This window comes from Pundamilia nyererei, unplaced genomic scaffold (assembly GCF_000239375.1).
Source record: "Pundamilia nyererei isolate P.nyererei 1_Seehausen unplaced genomic scaffold, PunNye1.0 scaffold00042, whole genome shotgun sequence".
NCBI lineage: Eukaryota > Metazoa > Chordata > Actinopteri > Cichliformes > Cichlidae > Pundamilia > Pundamilia nyererei.
The window spans coordinates 3,767,939-3,780,207 of NW_005187443.1; the positions used below are offsets into that span (position 1 = coordinate 3,767,939).

The following is a 12,269-nucleotide window of genomic DNA, read 5'->3' on the forward strand; positions in this document are numbered from 1 at the left end:
TGCATGAACAGTAAAACCTTTAAGCGAAATCCTCCTGCAGGATATTCTGTATACATTGTTTGACAATGCATGTGCCTTTGGTCAGGTGGATATCACCATGTGAGGATTGGAGATCTGTTCAATGGGAGATACCATGTGATCCGTAAGCTTGGCTGGGGTCACTTCTCCACTGTGTGGCTGGCCTGGGATATCCAGTAAGTTTGCTTTCACAAAATATTATAAATTTTTCTGTGTTTAGAATTAATCACCTGACAACCTGATTTATTTATTAAAGAGATTTTACTTTTAGAGATCAATGTGCGTTTCTGTAATTCAGACACCAGTGTGGCTAACATTTGATCAGACTTATGTAAGTTGAGATGCTGAATTTCAGACAGAAATATTACCAGATAAATGGAAGGAAATATGCACTATAGCACTTCAGATTGAAAGTTGTATTTTGATTCGTTCAGAATTTCAGAAATGATGGCAAAAATCTGCCCAGGTTACCCGAATATATATTGGAAAAACATGGTACACGAATTGGGACTCATTTGCACTTACCCTGCTTCTGTCCAAGAAGCTATTTCACCAAAATCTTGCAAGAGAGTCAAAGGTTGCATTGATCCGGTTGATACCGCAGGGTCTGAGAGGTCAGCTGGTAAATATCTGTTACAATTACTATTGACAGCAGCAATAAATGCATTATGATTAGGTTGAAACATGATGCTCCTACATATCATATGTTGTTGGATATGGTCTGGGAGATCTCTTAAGGCTTCAGAAAGATTTATTCATCAGGAGTTGGAGACCTGTTTTTACAATATTTTAAACATCAAAGAGAGAATTTTAGAAATCTGCGTTTTAGATGGGGGCATGACATTTTATTTTATTTTTTATTTTAGTTTAATTGTTTCTTTTCTTTTTAAAAACTTATTATTATTGTTTAAAAAACGCGTTCGTGTCATACATCATTATATGAATGATGATGTACAAAATGTGTAAGAGTAATTTTACTACTAGACAGAATAGGTATAATGATAGAATTCTAGCATAGCCCCAGTCTTTTTAAGCAAAAGCAGCATACACTGAACTGTATAATGTGTTTTACCCACTGATTTTGTCCATGTAATTTCCAGGGAAAAGTGCTTCGTGGCCATGAAGGTTGTAAAAAGTGCTGAACATTACACTGAGACTGCTCTGGATGAAATCAAGCTGCTGAAATCAGTAAGGCACAGCACTTTACTTCACACAGACTCATAATGTAGATATCCCACAGCTCACATCACCGATTGTATCTCTTTTTTTTATTTCTCCAGGTGAGAAACACAGATCCCAGTGACCCTTACAGAGAGAAAGTAGTGCAGCTGCTAGATGACTTCAAAATTTCTGGCATGAATGGAACTCGTATCCTATATTTTTACTCTGTCACAAATGAAACATTATCCTTTAAGTGGTGCAAACTAACCAGTTTCCTGACTCTATCAGCTGATGCCTGATCATTCTGTTAAGGAAGGCAGCTTAATTGCTAACTGCCCTTGTCCTTCCTGCTGTTGTTGTCTCAGTTTGATGGCATGGGCATAATGATTACATTCATTTCCAGGCCAATTAACTACAGTAGTGATGAACGTCCAAGGGTAAGACCACACCACCTCAGGCTGGATGTGAATTTAGCTCATCTGTGTTGTTGTGCTTCAGTGCAGACATGCTGACAAGATGCATTTAGACTGACAGTCATTGGAAAGTCAGGATATCGCAGTTTAATTACACTCCATATTTACATTTGTTGTTCAGACATTCATTTGAACTTTGTCTTTTCAGTGTGACAGTGTTTGATATAGTGAAGCTCATGCTATCTCCATCTGTCTTAGAGCTCTGTGCTGTATCCTGTCTAGACATCCTTTAAATTAGTAGTGAAGCAGTAGATGGAGATTGTGTTTGTGATGTGAAGAAAACATGGGATTGTGTGTGTGTGTGTGTGTTCGTGTGCACTAGTTGATATAGAAAAACTCTAATTTGTAAACACTATTTCAGTCCTTGACTTCCATTTCTCCAGATGTGTGTATGGTCTTTGAAGTACTTGGGTACCACCTGCTTAAGTGGATTATTAAGTCGAATTATCAAGGGCTGCCTTCGCCCTGTGTTAAAAGCATCATACGACAGGTACTGAACAGCAAAACACAGACAGGTTCTAGTGGGAGAAAAGTGTTTGTCTTTCAGTGAAGAAGATGGTTATATCAAAACTATCTGCCATCATGAATGATGCACTTTAATTGATATTATGGGAGACGTTCACCTTTAACCCTGAATCTGACTTTTCTGAACTACAGGTTCTGCAGGGTTTAGACTATCTCCACACCAAGTGTAAGATCATACACACAGACATCAAACCGGAGAACATTCTGCTCACTGTGAATGAGCCCTACATCAAGAAGATGGCTGCTGAAGCTACTCAGTGGCAGAAGACTGGCACCGCACCTCCCTCGGGTTCTGCAGGTCACAACCTTTCTCATTCAGATCTTTGTGGTTTGATTGACTTGCTGCGTACAACTAGGAGATTTGCTGTTTAGGTTTGTCACCAGGTGCTGTGACTTGAGGTGTTTCAGATGTATTTATGTGGCGGCGAGCCATAATCTTCCAAATAATGCCATTAGAGAACTGTCACTGCAAGTAGTTTATTTTAAGATTGTGTGAAGAAGCACAAACAAGAAGTTCAGAATAAAATGTTTTTCCAACCCTATGATGTAATCCAGTGTATGCCATGTACGTATTCAGAGACTAGAGTGTTTGTGGATGTTTTTAATAAAAGTGAAGAGCTTAGCTGTGTGCTGCTATGAGTCACCGCTGGATTGGTTATGGAAATTACCAGCTTGCTTAGAGGAGTGTGACTCTCACTGAGCAGGGTGCCACTGCAGACAGTCTATTAGTACAGCACTGGTATGAATCAGCTCAGCCACCCGAACAGAATACTAATAATAGAGGGACTGAGGATGTGCCACATGTCATTCAGCAACATAAATCTCTATTTTTTTCTCTCTTTCCTGCAGTGAGTACAGCCCCAACTTCCAAACCAGTAAGTTATCTTTTTGTGTTAAGCAGATCTTGTGCAGGACTTTGTACAAATTTACATTTGAATGAATTCAAAATGCAAACTATCCTTTTTCTCCCTCTCCCAGACGGCCAAAATGTCAAAGAACAAAAAGAAGAAGATGAAGAAGAAGCAAAAAAAGCAGGCCGAGATGCAGGAAAAGAGGATACATGAGATGGAGGGAGGAGCATTACCCGACACCCGAGAAGAGGAGGATGACGAGGAGACTACGGAGAACACTGAAGATACGTCCTCAGCCACTCTTTCTACGTCTGCCACGCAGCAGGACATCACTAACCATACTAACGCAGGTAAATGAGAGGACAGACCCTGGTCAGGGTCATGAAGGGCAGCCGATAAGTTTTAGTTTTATTTGCAGATTGAATTCATGTTTGATCGCACAAGATATATTTTTCTTTACAAAATAAATTATTCTCTTTATGCTCCAGACTTGACTCCCGAAGAGCAGTCTGCTCATACGTCAGGGCTAAATGAACAGAGGGAGGTTACGGCCGATGAGGAGAACAGAATGGAGGTCAACTGCAACGGCCACGCCGCCACACCGGAGAATGAGACCAGTCTAGAGGTTCGAGGGACCGAGCAATGTACAGAGGAACAGGAGGATCAACAGGATGCAAAGCAACCAGAAAGCAATAAAGAGACCGACAATGCATTTTGTGACAAAGAAGAGCGGCCATCCTGTAACGGAAACTCTGATACCGAGCAGCAACGTCCCCCTGCTTCACTCAGTCCAGACTCTGTCACTGTAGAGCTAAAAGAGGGAGACAAGATAGAGGAGCAGATGGACACTCTAAAGGAGACCAAAAGAGAAAATGAAGAAGAGAACAGCCAGGATGGTTAGTTTGGGGGGGTATTAATTAAGAAATTAATGTGTATTAATTAAGAAACTGATATCTAAAATATAGTGTTTACAGCAGCTGAGACCAGAGGAATCATGTTTTTTAGTTGTCAGATATGTATACGTCCATTTAGAATATTCTTCAAATTAGGGTGAAAGTTCACTTAATGATGAACTGATGAACTGGTGGTCAGACATCATTATCACATCTTTAAACACGATTTCTGACTTTAATGATGGGTTCAAATAAAGTGGCGACATCTTTTCTAAAAGGAGACGTCTGGACAGAGTACAACTTAACTGGTTGGCAGAGACATACCTCATGTTTATAAGGCGGTAATACTCTTGGATATGCAAAGCCTCTTGATCAATGCATTGCTCGTGAAATTGGTACAATATTTTGCATGGCTACTACCACACTGCAGTATTAAGGATGGTAACCCATAAGAAGACTAGGAGAATGATTTGGAGTACACCAAATCACGTTTACCAGTGTGGCGCAATGAATATGGGTTGTAAGGTTTGTTTTTGTTTTTCTGTAGTGCGCATCGCTAATGCCCTCCAATAATTCATTATCTTGACAATATCCTGCAAAGAATTGCTCTGCAGACACACCAGCTTCACTTTCTTCTCCTCTCTTTAACAGGAGCAACAGGCAGCATGTTAGTAAACCCCCTGGACCCTCTCAATGCTGACAAATTGCAGGTTAAGATTGCTGACCTCGGCAATGCCTGCTGGGTGGTGAGTATAATATTCAATAAAACTTTTTCTGTAAAGAAACTTTTAAGCAGAACTTGAAACATTCACTGTGTCTTTTTACTGTAAATCTTCCAAGTTCATGTTTTTCATTTTGTGACCCAGTCTTCACTTTTCTGTTTTTATAGCACAAACATTTCACAGATGACATCCAGACACGGCAGTACCGCTCTCTTGAGGTGTTGATAGGAGCCGGCTATAGCACACCAGCAGACATCTGGAGCACAGCCTGCATGGTAAAACAGACTCACACACAGTACACCTGTATGCAAATGAACTGATCCCACAAACCCCCACTGAAAAGCAAACTTAACATAACTTATGTTATGCAGAAGCTTTCAGTGTGACGAGGAACATATGTGTCAAAACCCCTGGTTGAAGGAAAAGAGAACATGGAAAAGAGGAATGTAGAGACACCATGGACAACAAGCCGGACAAAACACAAACTGTCCAAGAGAGCAGGCAACAGGTTTTGATATAAATTAATGGAGAGTGGAGAAGATCTTAGGTCATTGTGAGAAGTCTCCAAGCAACCTTAACCTGAAGCAGCAGATCTAAAAAGATGGTGTAAGATCCCCTAATTCAGCCCTAATTATAAACTTTATCAAAAAGAAAAAATTAGACTTAACCTTGCAAGAAAGAGGCATCTTATCTCCTGAATCCAAACTGAGAGGGCTGATAGCTGAAGACACTGCTTCCCATTCTACTTCTGAAAACTAGGAACTGAAAGAAATCCTCTCCTCAGAGATCAAAGTGCTGTATGGCAATATTGTCTCATTATTAGGTTTATGATGGAGCTTTGTCATTCAGGATTTTGTATTTTAGGAGAAAGATTTTAAATTGTAGTTTGGGTTTAGAAGGGAGCCAGTGGGAGAGTATGATCTCTCTTTTTTTTTTGTATTCGAGTTCTTATGTACTTCTTTCCTCAGGCCTTTGAGCTGGCTACTGGAGATTACCTGTTTGAACCCCACTCTGGAGAAGACTACTCCAGAGATGAAGGTTGGTGTGGTCCAAACATCCATATATCTAAGTTTAACTAGAGAGCAGTTCCAGCAAAGACGAGCTTCCTCCTACACCTCGTTTCGACATATTGTGACTTATGTCTTATACTGAAGAAACAATAGTGAAGTCCATCTGCTTTTGTGTTTTGCCGCCTCACTGTAGATCACATAGCGCTGGTCATCGAGCTGCTAGGCAAAGTCCCTCGGAAGCTGATCTTGGCAGGCAAATACTCCAAGGAGTTTTTCACCAAGAAAGGTAAACATGGCCGCCTGCTACCCCCCCTGCAGCAGCTACATCCAGTTCAACCTTAATATACTCTCAGGTATTTGGTGCAGAAGTTTCTATTTTAGGCCCAACACCTGATGGCTCAAGGGAACAGCCATCTGCTCGGTTTGAACTAGCAAATTATAATCAGTGCAGCTATTTCAAGTTTATAGAGGTGGTGCGGTGGATTTATCCCCACAAAGTCTACAGAGAAAGTGCAGCATGAGCAGCAGTAAGAGATCCCACTGCGTGTTTACTCAAGAGATACTCAGGCTTGTTATAGAATCACTAAGAGTACAATACCAGGATAATTATAGTTATGAATATAAAATGGAGATAAATAGATTTGAAGCCTATGAATTCACTTCAGATGGTTCCTACATGCTCTGTGACATGTGATCCCACATAGTCATGTTCAGTTACATGGGTGGTGAATAGATTCAAGATTCATTTAAATGTCATTATTCAACACATGCTTGTATAATAAACTTTAAGATGTAGCCCGTTACATTAGAAATCAAATATTAAAAAATGTATTTTAGTCTTTATGTTAATAAATGGAACATGATTTTTGTGGTGACGCGAGGAGGATCAGTTCAGTAGTCTCACAGCCTGAAGGAAGAAACTGCAGCAAAGTCGCAGTGGATATTTCTGCATTGCTATGGGCTCTGCAGACACTTCATGACATCAGGATCAGTGATGCTCTGTCGATTGTTGCTGGTGATGTTCTGGGTGGTTTTAATCACCCGGCTGCAGAGCCTTCTGCTGGTGGATGTGCATAATTTATACTGGGTTGCGATTCCTTCAGACAAGATGTTGTCTGTTGCTCTTCTATGCAAACAAGAGCTTTAGACGGGAATGTATCCTTGTTGAAGTTTGTTAAGTAGTATACTTTGTGAGCTGTCTTTATGCTGTGGTTGTGTGTGTGAGTGGTTTCCAGGTAACTGAACCTGTTCACCTGCTTCACTTTGCTCATGTAAACAGGGACGTGTTTGTCTAGTTGTTGGCTAAAATGTGGAGGTGTATTGTTGTGATTGACGACTGCGAAAAGTGATCGGTTGTGTCGATGAAGCAGCAGATTGAATTTTAAATGTGTTTTCCCCCCAGGTGATCTCCGGCACATCACCAAGTTGAAGCCTTGGGGTCTGTTTGATGTCCTGGTAGAAAAGTATGAGTGGTCCAAAGAGGAGGCCCACTCTTTCAGCAGCTTCCTGCTTCCCATGCTGGACCTGGTGCCTGAAAGAAGAGCCACCGCAGCCCAGTGCCTCTCCCACCCATGGCTCTCATCCTAGAGGATGCCTGCACACACAGCTGCATATTGTGAAAAGGATAAGATGGGTTTGAAGGGCTTAAGCTTGAAAACGTACAGTAAGCAAATACTTCCATTTCTGTGAGAGCCTGTGATTCCATCGTGCCTGTAGCCTGTTGTCACGGCTCTCACGGGTCTACTTACATTCATCGGGAAGCATTGAGACGATAGACAGACTGCTGCTGAATCTCTGTTCTGTTAGTTAAGGAGAATAAAACAGGCTCAAAGTACTCTCTCAGTATTTATGACTTTTTGTTACTGGCTGAATAGAACTTATTGATCTTATTTTCCCTTTTTTGCCAGCTCCAGCTTTTTCTCTTCTGCTCATTATTCTCTGTATTTTAGACACAAGAGATCATCAGGTTTAAAAGGACATTTTTCTACAAACGCAGAAAGGTACAGGATGCTAACAGAGTTGTAACAGTCACCATCAGAGCCACTTTCGATTATCATATAGTTCACTTTAGAAGTCAAATTTGTCTGTTTGCTCGTCATCATGTTAGGTGTACCAGCTTTTAAGCCTTTAAAGAGAGTGCAGAGAGCTCAAAAGTGATAACTACATATTGCTTACTGGAATGAAGAGCAGCTAGTAGCTTTCAAAGCACCGTTATCAGAGAACTTTTTACATTTGTATACAGGTGCAGGTCATACATCGGGAGTTCAGAATCACACTGATAGCCAAACTGTTGTGTCGGTTTCTTGTGAAAGTAAAGATTTTTAGCTTCAGCATTAGTTTATGTTGACTTAAGAGAAGTACTTGACACATTATAATGTGAAGAAAAAAAAATCAGAGCCCTTCTCTTTTTCGTGCATGAGTTGGCCAAATGCTCTTTTACACCCGGGTTGCTTTTTTTTACCTGATAAGTTTAATTCCCACATTCACAGTCAAATCCAGCGATAGGTGGATTCACATCAAGTGTACAGTACAGTGTACCAAAGAGTCGGACTTTGATTTCTCCTTTTTTTGAGCTTGAAGCTGGAACAGAGTGAGGGCACAGTCAGTTCTTTTACACTTTCTTTCTTTTTTTTAATCTTTAAAGGTGTGTATTCAGGTGTATAAGAAGGTGCTGGATGTGAAAATCATAGATTGTACTTAAAGTTATTGTAATATTCCTTTCAGTCCTATCAGAAACATGTTGCTTGTTTTTCTATAAAGGCTCGACTGTCCATGTCTCATCATTTGATTTTTTTTTTTCTTTAGGCAGTAAGAATAAATAATTTTCAAAGTTTCTCTGGGTTGTTTATGTCATTGCTTTCCACAGTTTTTTCCACTTAAATATTCTCTCCATCACTGAACACAGATGCATGTGAAAACACAAATGTCCAACAGAAGTAGCACAAAATGGTCTTTGAGCTGGCAGCAGCGTAGTGCAGGGTATGTGCAGGGATTGGAACCCATGTGAGAGTATCACACGTAATGGGTGGAGTCAAAAGAAGACACTTAGGCACCATCTTCCTAAACTTAACAGTATTTACAGATGTGAAATCATCCCTTAATTCAAATATCTACTGTATATGCATATGGAAATATGTCTCTTAAGAGAGCATGAATGCTAAAGATAAATTACAGATGCACAAAACCAAACGTTATCAGCTTGGGTATCATTTTATTGTTAGCGCCATTACGGTAGATTTCTCACATAGAGAGAAGGCAACAGTGGCTAATACTGTCAGGCTCAAAACTCAAAATGATAATAACATTTCAGCAATTAACATTTATTTTAAAAAATCAAAATGCTTAAAAAATGTAAAGCAGCAAATAAAAGTGAGAGCTAAATCTGATGTAATAAGTGGCTTTTACTGACGGCAATCTGAAGCTGTAGCCTTGGAGATGAGGATGGACAGTGACTCTGATGAGCTCATTTTGAGGCAGAGATGGACTCTTATTTCTTCAAAGTGACTCGAAGCCTCGGGATATCCTCTGAAGTCAGTGGCACTCTTCATAAAATCTCATCCATTCATGCCAGTGTCCACTGGGCTCTATGCGTTATCTGTAGTCAAGAAGAGACATAGCTGGTTTAAAAATAAGCAAATAATAACTGAAGAAGGATACAAATACATCCTCATATACCGGTAGTATTGTTCTCACCATACACACAGCTAAGATTTAAGGAAAAGCATTCCCTCACTATCCTTCCCCACCCCTCACTTCCCCTCACCTTTTCCCTCCACCTGGAAGTCTTCAGGCAGCAGCTTGTCCTGTCTATTGCCTAGGCTGAAGGCCAAAAAGGAGAGGATGAGGGAGTCCATGATGCTGATAATGGCCAGAATGTAGGCCCAGCGCACTGTGCAGTTGCCCAGTGTGTACTTGTCAGTCCGCTGGCCGCACATGCGCTTCACCTCATCAGAGTCCCAGCCGTCAGGATAGATCATGCAGCCGATCACCATGCACGTACCTGAGAGGAGAGAAGGCACAGGCTGACGAGTGCTGGACTTCAGCTCTGTCTGTGTGATGGTTTTACTTTTATCTTACTAGTGTTTTGAAAATTTTTTATTCAAAGTCCAAAAACATGCATTGATTTGTGGTGGGAAACCTGTAAAAATGAATAGATGTGCTCACTGTGACAGACCATCTTGCTGCTTTTGACAGGCTCGGGCAACAAATGACAGCGAAACCACCAGAGAAATTAAATATACACTGTGTTCATTCAGGTAGATACACACACACACCTACAGAGTTTAGTTGCCTAGCAACTCCAGAGCATCTCAACTCAATAAAGATGAACTTGTTCATCTATTATTGACTCCACTGACAGACAGCTAAGACCTCTTGCCGTCCCACCTCAGCACAAGGAGGTGCAGCACAGCACACACTTGCCTCGCATCTCGCTCTCACTTTCTGATCCTCACAAAACCTCATCTTCATGCATTTCTGAGACTCACTTTATCAAGTCCTCTTTAAAATTCACTACATATTTGAATACATTAGAAAGACCCTTTCAGTTAAACTAATACAGCAAAATTCTTTCCTTAAACTGACTTTATTAAGCTCACACCTCAGGGGCCTCTGGTTCAGCGAATTAATGATCCCATCCTCGTAACAGACCCGATAAGTTCTGCATCCACTCACTCCAAAGAAGGCCCTCAAAACAGCAATTTTCAAACAGCCCTCTCAAAGCCTGCATCCAAATATCCTTAAAAATGAACTTGGTGTCAGAGCCAAAATGACATTGCTTCTCATGAAGATGGATTTACAAGAACACGTGCGAAAGGGGGAGAGGAGAAAGTGTAACAGCACACCTTCAGGTTAATCTCATTACTTGGTTCATTACAGGCCTCTCCTTTCACTCGCAGGTACATCTGCTCACAAACTGCTTCATGTTTCAAACAGAATCATGTTTCAGCTCTGTCTGTGTCTGCGAGTCTGCAGGGAACTACAGAAATGTCACCAAATGCTTAAATTCATAGCTTTTTGTTTCAGCTTTGGGCTTTCGTACATGTTTCAGACTCTGAGTTTACAGCTGTGAGCCACCATTATCCTTCACAACCTTCTTACAGATCTGTTCCTAAATCTTAGTTTAATGTGTATTCATTTAGTTTCCACTTTGACTGTTTATTAGCTGGATTCATTCCTTTCCTTGGCTTTTTTAAATACTTACATGAAGACTTGCATGAATAAATACATTTTTAAAATACATAAACAAGATATAACTGTACAATAGCAAAATTATGAAAATAATATCTACATGCAAGCTCTACGGGTAGTGGAAGTCTTCTCCAATTCAACTAACTAACTGCATTCTACATCTGTATGATCAATACATCATATAAAACTGTTAAGCCTCTTAATATTGCTCGATTAGTGCCAGTCTTTATCTGCAAAATACTAATATAGTGGAGTAGACTAAATGTACTGTATACATTGGCTATTTTCAGTTTTAAAATGATGTTTCTCTTAATTGGAGCCTACATGGTGATGCTGGTAACACCATGATGATGGTGTTACTTTCCAATAATGTAAACTCTTACTGTGAGATCTACCCTGTAATTTAAACACACTTAAAAACTCTTGAAACTTTTTTAGTCACAGCCTGAAGCTCACTGGAAGCCAGCTGCATCCAGGCACAGATCTTGTAGACGCTCCCCGCGTTGCAGAAGAAGAAGAGGCTGAGGCAGACGATGCTGCCCACCACCAGCAGCATGGAGATCCCCACGAAGAACATGGCCGTCTTGAAGGCGCCGGACGGGATGGAGCCAAAGTCCAGCGCGCTCCCTTTGCAGGTGAGCTCCGAGGTGAGCGCGTTCCCGATGCAGTAGTGGAAGAGGCCGAAGTATCCGGCCTGCGGTGTGTTGACGCTGTCGCCGATCCAGTAGGGCTGGATGAACACCACCACGGTGATGACGGCGAAGGTGATGGTGAAAACGATCCAGAGCACCCCCATGGCTCGGGCGTTACGCACATAGTTGGTGTGGTAGATTTTGGCTGCCTCCTGAGCAGGAAGCATGGCGAGAGGTGGAAGAGCTTCTCAAAAGAAGGAAAGAAAGAAAGAAAAAAATGAGAATTTAAGTGAAGGAGTTAAAAAACGAACAAGTGAGCACCTTCAGTGTCCTGCTCAAAAACATCCGCTGACAAAGTCCTCATTCTTTAGTAAGCGCTTGCTCCAGCGAGATGGGAATAGCTCCAGTGGTTCTCTTTGCAATTCAAAACCACGGACAGCTCCCGGTACTGAAAACACACCTGTATGAGAGACGCGCTCCCAGTGTCTTAGTGGGCCCTGCAGAGGTGAACAGTCCCAGAAACCACTGCATACCACGGCAGCACTGACTCCACCGCATTCAATGAGGGGATGTTTGTTCTGGATTTCACCTGGCAGGGGAGGTTCCTCTAGGAAGGCTGAGGTAGTCAGATAATAAATGATTAATGGTTAAAAGATCCGCTGGATAGAACAACACAGGATGGCAAGCAAGGCTGTTTCACATGTAACAGCATGTGTTGCTTAATCAGCTTTCTTCTTTCTTTCTAATATCTATCTATCTATCTATCTATCTATCTATCTATCTATCTATCTATC

The 12,269-nt window shown here is 41.2% G+C and overlaps 2 protein-coding genes across 4 annotated transcripts in view; one reads left to right on the plus strand and one right to left on the minus strand.

Annotated features, from left to right (window-relative positions):
• The window catches only part of srpk1b (SRSF protein kinase 1b), a 24,934-nt gene extending 16,501 nt beyond the window's left edge, over nucleotides 1-8,433 (plus strand). For all 3 annotated transcript variants that reach the window (XM_005731375.1, XM_005731374.1, XM_005731376.2), the window contains 13 exons: nucleotides 86-194; nucleotides 1,119-1,206; nucleotides 1,299-1,386; nucleotides 2,036-2,142; nucleotides 2,310-2,475; nucleotides 3,027-3,052; nucleotides 3,156-3,378; nucleotides 3,517-3,924; nucleotides 4,573-4,667; nucleotides 4,811-4,918; nucleotides 5,612-5,681; nucleotides 5,847-5,939; nucleotides 7,056-8,433. In XM_005731375.1, coding sequence (XP_005731432.1) covers nucleotides 86-194; nucleotides 1,119-1,206; nucleotides 1,299-1,386; nucleotides 2,036-2,142; nucleotides 2,310-2,475; nucleotides 3,027-3,052; nucleotides 3,156-3,378; nucleotides 3,517-3,924; nucleotides 4,573-4,667; nucleotides 4,811-4,918; nucleotides 5,612-5,681; nucleotides 5,847-5,939; nucleotides 7,056-7,240 — 1,766 coding nt within the window. In that variant the 3' untranslated portion in view covers nucleotides 7,241-8,433. The remainder of the gene's footprint in view (nucleotides 1-85; nucleotides 195-1,118; nucleotides 1,207-1,298; nucleotides 1,387-2,035; nucleotides 2,143-2,309; nucleotides 2,476-3,026; nucleotides 3,053-3,155; nucleotides 3,379-3,516; nucleotides 3,925-4,572; nucleotides 4,668-4,810; nucleotides 4,919-5,611; nucleotides 5,682-5,846; nucleotides 5,940-7,055) is intronic.
• A 969-nt stretch (nucleotides 8,434-9,402) lies between these two features.
• On the minus strand, nucleotides 9,403-11,702 carry lhfpl5a (LHFPL tetraspan subfamily member 5a). Its single transcript, XM_005731399.1, has 2 exons — nucleotides 11,300-11,702; nucleotides 9,403-9,653 (listed from the first exon to the last, which is right to left on the minus strand). The coding sequence occupies exons 1-2, from the start codon at nucleotides 11,700-11,702 to the stop codon at nucleotides 9,403-9,405; spliced, it is 654 nt and encodes a 217-aa protein (XP_005731456.1).
• Between the last annotated feature and the right edge of the window lie 567 nt (nucleotides 11,703-12,269).

Excerpts from the sequence above, each read along its gene's own strand:
- lhfpl5a (XM_005731399.1), bottom strand. The coding sequence starts at position 11,702 with ATGCTTCCTGCTCAGGAGGCAGCCAAAATCTACCACACCAACTATGTG. Across the intron at positions 9,654-11,299 it reads CTGGATGCAGCTGGCTTCCA|GTACGTGCATGGTGATCGGC; the intron begins GTGAGCTTCAGG and ends CTCTCCTCTCAG.